General features: G+C 39.4%; 1 protein-coding gene across 1 annotated transcript; it reads left to right on the forward strand.

Annotated features, from left to right (window-relative positions):
• Positions 1–237: 237 nt before the first annotated feature.
• Positions 238–6,974, forward strand: LOC130994653 (phospholipase D beta 1-like). Its single transcript, XM_057919714.1, has 10 exons — positions 238–3,289; positions 3,530–3,643; positions 3,781–3,975; positions 4,133–4,381; positions 4,449–4,517; positions 4,607–4,754; positions 4,858–5,006; positions 5,915–6,088; positions 6,170–6,367; positions 6,457–6,974. Exons 1-10 carry the CDS (start codon positions 2,327–2,329, stop codon positions 6,748–6,750), a joined length of 2,553 nt encoding a protein of 850 aa, XP_057775697.1. The 5' UTR covers positions 238–2,326; the 3' UTR covers positions 6,751–6,974.
• Positions 6,975–7,205: the final 231 nt, after the last annotated feature.

Consider the following 7,205-nt stretch of genomic DNA (forward strand, 5'->3'; position numbering starts at 1 on the left):
AATGTGGAAACGATATCGCGGACGAAGAGAATATTAATTATAATCATTTTTTTAATGTAAGTATACTATTTTATCCTTAATAAAAATAAATAAAGAAAAAAAATTAAAAAATATAATTAAAAATTGAAATAAAAAATCTAACAACCAAATATAAATTAATTCAAATTACCCACCCATGCCAGATGGCACCCTCAAAACAAAATCCCTTCGTCTTCCCCATACCACCAACCCCCACAAACTGCCACCCCCTCCCCCCAGGGGCCCCCATCCCCACAATTTTCCTTCGTCTCCCTCTTCCCATCCCCTCCCCCAATTTCTCACCCCGCACTCCAATTTCCCAGCCTGCCGACCTCTCCACATTTTCACCCCCACCTCCAATTTTCCATCCCGCCGCCCCTCCGCTCTTCACCCGTTTTCCTTCTTCTTTGTAAGTACAAAATGATTACCTCCACCCCGCCGCTTTAAACTCGTCGATTTAAGCTCTGTGAAGATCTTGGATGTTGGTGCAAAAATTAATGATGCACATGGTTAGTATCGACAGCGACGGCGTCCGCTTAGAGGCGGCAGACGGCAGTGTGGGGTTTAGGTATCAGTTTCAGAGGGAGGCCGTGGGAAGCCGGTTGGAAATTTTGGGGTGTGGGTTGTTTTTTTGAATTTTTGAGATTTATAAATTTTAAATTTTAAATTATTGATAAATTCTAAAATAAAATAATAGCATGGGTATTTTCAATTTTGGTAAGGGTGTTTATAATTAATATGTTATTATTTTTGTGGTTATAATTAATTTTTGTCTAAGTAAAATGGCTATTTTAATATTTACTGGTTTATTTATTAGCAATAGCAGTCCAAAAAAGTGGATGAGTAGAAGCCCCTCAACCTCAATCATATCAGTGTAGAAGACTAGAAGAAGCATCTCTCTCTGGGCCGCATTAAACTTGGTGAGAGAGAGAAAGAAGTAGTGTCTGCTGAACTGAGAAAATTAGGAACGGCAGGGAATTTTGCTCAACTTTTTATTCACTCCACCTTATGCAATCTACTTGCGTGAAAATCTTGGTTCACGCAAACCGTGAAAAGCTGCTGTTTTTTGTGAGTATTCATAATTCTTACCTATAGTGGTGGCTACAAGATTTTTGAGGTGCAGCTGAGGTGGTGAAATGGGCGGAGAAGGTGGTGGCGCTTCCCGGAAATTCAGGAAAGCCAGATGCAGCGGAGCCCTTCCGGGAGGCAGGTTTTTCCGATCGCCGGAGCCCTTCCGACATGTTTCCGGCAAGCTTGGCGAAGAAGAAAAGAATTAAAAAAAATTAAAATACTTAACGAAGTTAAACAATCATTAGTGCAGCCACACGTGGGCAGACGGTGTAATTAAACCAAATTTAGGGGTTTAGTTGAACTGTATAGGAAGCCACACGATACATTTTTTTTTTAATAAATTAACAGTATCAAATATAAAAATTTAAAGTTCGTGTTACAGTGGACTCGAATCTAAGATCTTTGGCCTTAGCATTAACGGGCCCTTACCGCTTGACCAGAGACGCACACTGTATTTGATACTTAACCCTTAATTTATTAATGGTTGAATATTCCGTCCTTTGGCTGGCTTGAGTATTTAATGTGTTAAGGTCTCTTACAGCCTTGTCTTAATATATTTAAGTCAACTATCTTTGCCTTGTCTTAATATATTTCTTTTGGATTCTTAATCTACTCTGCTTTCAGATATATTAATTCATCTCTCATATTGTGTTTAATTTGTATTTCATTAATATTAGCATTGCTGCTTATATGTTGATCTTGTGATACATTCAATCTTGATCCCATTTGTGTTCTTGATTTGGTTAATTTGTTTATAGTCTTGTATTGATATGTTAATTGCTTATAGTGATAGAGCTAATTACATTTCAAATTTGAAAAAGATCCCCCTTTTGTTAAGATAGTTAGAAGGTGTTTGGCTAAGCTTATAAGATGCAATTTCTTAAGATTTTATAAGTTGTCAAAGTGTTTGGATAATTGAGCTTATAAGCTAGAAAGAGAATAAGAGAATTTTAGTTACAGAGATAAAATCGAAAAGAGATGAAATTAGAGTAATATATAATGAAAATAAAAAATCATAGTTGAGTTATTTTTGTAAAATGAGTGTTGCTTATAAAAAAATGAGAAAATAAGTTGGGGTAGAGGAACTTATTTTTTGGGAAGCTTATAAGCTCTTAGAGTTTAATTTTACAGCTTATAAGCTCCTACAATAGCTTATTTTGCCAAACATTTTGAAGTTGCTTATAAACTCAGCCAAACACCCTCTTAGTTGGAAAGTATAGAGGGAAAAACCACCAACATGGCTCACTTAAGTTACTCTGATTCAATGTCTGGGAGCTCGCAGCATGGCCAAGGCATGCAGTTTCTACCATTTAAGACCTCGACAGGGTCACGTAGGGCGTTGTTGTTGCATGGGGATTTGGATATTTGGGTGAGAGAGGCTAAGAATCTCCCAAATATGGATTTGTTCCACAAGAACTTGAGTGATATGTTTAGGTGGTTGTTTGGGAAGTTCTTGAGTAAAGTGGAAGGCACGGCGCCTGTCAAGCTCACGAGTGATCCTTATGTTACCATTGCTGTCTCCAATGCCGTGATAGGCAGGACCTTCGTGATTAGTAACAGCGAGAACCCTGTTTGGAGCCAGCATTTCCATCTGCCAGTCGCGCATTATGGTGCGGAGGTGCACTTTGTGGTTAAGGATAGTGATGTTGTGGGGTCTGAGATCATTGGTGCTGTCGGGATCCCTGTGGAGCATGTGATCTCTGGTGTGCTAATTGAGGGTACTTTTCCGTTACTTGCTGCAAATGGGAAGCAGTGCAATCCGGGGGCTGTTCTGACCCTCTCAATTCAGTATATACCAATGGAGAGGGTGCCCCTCTATCATGGTGGGGTAGGTGGGGATCTCTCGTATAAAGGTGTGCCCGGTACCTATTTTCCTCTCCGGAGAGGGGGGAAGGTCACTCTGTATCAGGATGCTCATGCAGATGATGCGTCACTTCCTAAGCTGTGGTTGGCTAATGGCAGGTTTTATCAGCATGGACATTGCTGGCACGATATTTATGATGCAATATGTCAGGCTCGTCGTCTAATTTACATCACGGGATGGTCTGTTCATCACCTTGTTCAGCTTGTGAGGGATGATCCTAATGTGAAGCACAGTGTTTTGGGTGAAGTTTTGAAAGCCAAGTCTCAAGAAGGCGTGCGTGTCTTGCTCTTGGTGTGGGATGATCCTACATCCACAAGCATATTAGGGTATAAAACTGTAAGAATTTTCTCTATCCCATGATTTTTGTTTTACCATTTAAGTTGCTAAAAGTGTGAAACAATTTATTGTCTGCTCTTTTAGTTAACATTCTATATTTAGACATGAGTATCAGTTATGTCAAAGTCGCATGCTCTATAATACAAGTTTGTGATTTCTGTTAATTTGAAACAAATCAAAAGATTATGTTGCTTAGGGCTATGGTCAAGATTTTTATGCCACTCTTTTTATGACATTCAGGAAGGTGTAATGGGCACAAATGATGAAGAAACGCGCCGTTATTTCAAGCATTCATCTGTTCAAGTGCTGCTGTGTCGTCGGAGTGCTGTGAAGGGTAGCTGGGCCAAAAAGCAGGTTTAATCTCATATTACTTTCTCCTCAGACATATAAAGGATCTCTTCCCTTATAAAGTACTATGAAAATGTTTTCCTTGTTTGCATTCTCTTGGATTCGGAACAAATAATGGCCCAACTTTTCCTTTTCGCCATCAGGAAACTGGAAAGATCTATTCACATCATCAAAAGAGTGTGATAATAGATGCCGATGCAGGTCAAAACAGGAGAAAGATCGTATCCTTTGTTGGCGGCCTTGATCTTTGCAAGGGAAGATATGATACCCAGAAGCACTCCATTTTCAGCACTCTGCAAACTGTTCACAAAGATGATTTTCATCAGCCTAATTTCGCAGTAAGTTGTTACTATGTATCCATGTTTCCTTTGTCATTTTTATATGACAATGAAGCAAGCATTGACTAAAAGGATAGACAGACAGAAATTATCTCAACACCCCGAATGTCTCTTTCTTGTCTCTATCCTTTTGAACGTATGTTTTTACCCCAAACAGGGGCCGAATGCTGGTTGTCCAAGGCAGCCATGGCATGATCTACACTGTAAAATTGATGGTCCAGCAGCATATGATGTATTAACCAACTTTGAAGAACGTTGGTCAATGGCCTCAAAGCGCCACGGCCTTCAAAAAGTGAAAACTTCATTTGAGGATTGCTTACTCAAACTCGAAAGAATCCCTGATGTACTGGGGATAGCTGAGGCTGCTGAGCAAGGTTTAAACGATCCGGAGGGTTGGCATGTTCAGGTATGAAAAAATTGCTTTACACAAACTGTTGCTTCCTTTTCGGGGCTAAATTTACTTCATGCTGTAGGTTTTCCGTTCCATCGATTCAAACTCTGTTGAAGGCTTCCCCAAGGATCCTAAGGAGGCTTCAACCAAGGCAAGATATTATTTCCTTTTCCCTTATTCTATTTGATTATAGGTTGTATGTTGGTAGTATGGCATAACAACTTCATTTCGTCGTGACAGAATCTGGTATGTGGGAAGAATGTGCTGATAGATATGAGTATACATACTGCTTACGTGAAGGCAATTCGTGCTGCGCAACATTTCATTTACATTGAGAATCAGTACTTCCTTGGATCATCATACAATTGGTCTAATTACAAGGACTTGGGTGAGAAATAAGCTGTTGAGTAGTCAAGTTTTAGGATAACATTTCCATGTACATCTGTATTGTAGAATTAAGTTAATGAAGATGGAAACTCTTTAAATTTCAGGTGCAAACAACTTAATTCCTATGGAAATCGCTCTCAAGGTCGCGAATAAGATCAGAGCACGGGAGAGGTTTGCCGTGTACATTATTGTTCCAATGTGGCCGGAGGGCGTTCCTACAAGTGCTCTTTATCAAAGTATTCTCTTTTGGCAGGTGAACTAACTAAATGTGCATATAATATAGTACTACCTTTTTATACTATACTAGAAGGATGCATAGTTATTAATCGCGCAAAGCTGTCCTAGCTCTATTGCGCATCGCGACGCGCGCGCTATTTGAATATATCGCGCAGAAATATAGAAAAACATAAACATAATATATATATATATATATATATATATATATCATAATCATAAGTAAAACATGCTTAATATGTCTAGTTAATAAAAACTGAACTTTCCATAGAACAGAAACTGAATATGAGAAGAGGAGAGGAAGAAAAAGTGATGAATATGAGAGGAGCCTGAATGAGATCAGGAAGAAGAAGAAGTGCAGAACGGTTCTTCAAGAACCAAAGATTCTGTCTGTCGCTTGGGATTAGAGGAAGATAGAAACTGAAACGATATAACTTTAAAAGAAAATAAGAATTGAAGAGTCTGAATAGCGCGTCGCAAATAGCGCGCGCTATTACACACTGACCTCTGCATCGCGACGCGGTGCGATATGTGTGCGCGATGCTCGATCGCGAGCGCGATCTACGCTATTGATAACTATGGAAGGATGGTATGTGGGATATTGGATTTACTAAAACATATAAGTTAATATATCAAAACAGTCATTTTCGTATTATAAGGATAAAATATAGCCACAATATACAATTATCCTTCAAATTAAATGTTATAGTGGGATGTATTAGGCATACCAAATTTTGTAAAACAAGACATTTTTATGATAGGTACATAGATCTACAGTTTTAAATATCCTTTTTATCAGATGGTAAAAACATCAACACCACAACAGGCTTAAATTTTACTTGAAAGAGGAACTTGGATCTTTTTGATTGTGTTGTAACTTGTAAGAGATGCTAATATGGTGAAACACTGATAATGAATGTTGTGCAGTATAACACAATGCAAATGATGTATGAAACCATCTACAAAGCTTTACAAGAGGTGGGGATGGAGAATGAGTACGAGCCCCAGGACTACTTGAATTTCTTTTGCCTTGGAAATCGTGAGGCCGACGTCAGTGGAGGCAAGCCCGACACGAAGAGCTCCGGTGGAAATACCCCACAAGTAGAGTACACATTCATTCTCTGATGTGCTTCATTGCTCTCTTTAGTTCTTGATTCTTGAATGCTATACTGTCATATCCAGGAACTGACTCGGAAAAACAGGCGTTTCATGATCTACGTTCACTCAAAGGGGATGATAGTTGACGACGAGTTCGTGCTGATGGGTTCTGCAAACATCAACCAACGCTCTCTTGAAGGAACGAGGGATACTGAAATCGCCATGGGCGCGTATCAACCTCAGTATACATGGGCAAACAAACATGCTAATCCACATGGAGAGGTATGCATATAAATGTGGCTTTTCTTCACCAATGTTAACTAAAGTCACACCACCTGCATGCATATTGACCAAGTTGCTGTATGCTACAGATATACGGATATAGGACGTCGCTATGGGCCGAGCACACAGGTACACTCGAGCAATGCTTTGAGCATCCAGAGAGTCTGGAATGTGTGAGGCGCATGAGATGGATGGGCGAGCTGAACTGGAAACAGTTTGCTGCTGCCGAAGTGAGTGAAATGCACGGCCACCTGCTCAAGTATCCGGTTGAGGTCGACAGAACGGGGAAGGTGAGGCCGCTTCCTGGCAGTGAAACATTTCCAGACATGGGTGGCAAGATTATAGGAACATTCAGTGGCATTCAAGAGAATCTCACTATTTGATCAAAACTAAATCTCAGATTTTGCTATTCTTGTCCTTCAATTTTTTGATGCTAGATGCCTGGCTTTGGTAACTTGTTTCGATCCATATATCATTACAGAATGGTGGTTGGGAAACTAGATTGAGTTGTTACCTTGCCTATAGAAAGGAATAAGAGGGTGGTCACTTTCATTTGTTTTATATTTTGTCTTTGTATTTTTCTTGGTTTTAATAAAAAATTTATCTATATAAGCATACATCAATATTTTATTTCTAGGGCTAATATGTCATATTTCAAACTACATGGTTTCATTTTTTAAAAATAATATATAGGGCAAATGTGCACATTAGTCCCTAAACATGACACCCTTATAGCTTTTACCCCCTCAGGATCGGTTAGGGCGCGTTGACCTCTCTGAATTTTCAAAAGAAGGGTGCAAATAACACCCCGCGTTAAACGGCTGTTTAACGTTTTCTT

The sequence above is a fragment of the Salvia miltiorrhiza genome, chromosome 7, assembly GCF_028751815.1.
Source record: "Salvia miltiorrhiza cultivar Shanhuang (shh) chromosome 7, IMPLAD_Smil_shh, whole genome shotgun sequence".
Taxonomy (NCBI): Eukaryota; Viridiplantae; Streptophyta; class Magnoliopsida; order Lamiales; family Lamiaceae; genus Salvia; species Salvia miltiorrhiza.

What these genes read in the sequence shown, in the direction of transcription:
- LOC130994653 (XM_057919714.1), top strand. Translation starts at nt 2,327, where the DNA reads ATGGCTCACTTAAGTTACTCTGATTCAATGTCTGGGAGCTCGCAGCAT. An exon ending in CTAAGGAGGCTTCAACCAAG is followed by an intron (nt 4,518 to 4,606) that starts GCAAGATATTAT and finishes TCGTCGTGACAG; the next exon opens with AATCTGGTATGTGGGAAGAA. An exon ending in ATGCTAATCCACATGGAGAG is followed by an intron (nt 6,368 to 6,456) that starts GTATGCATATAA and finishes TGTATGCTACAG; the next exon opens with ATATACGGATATAGGACGTC.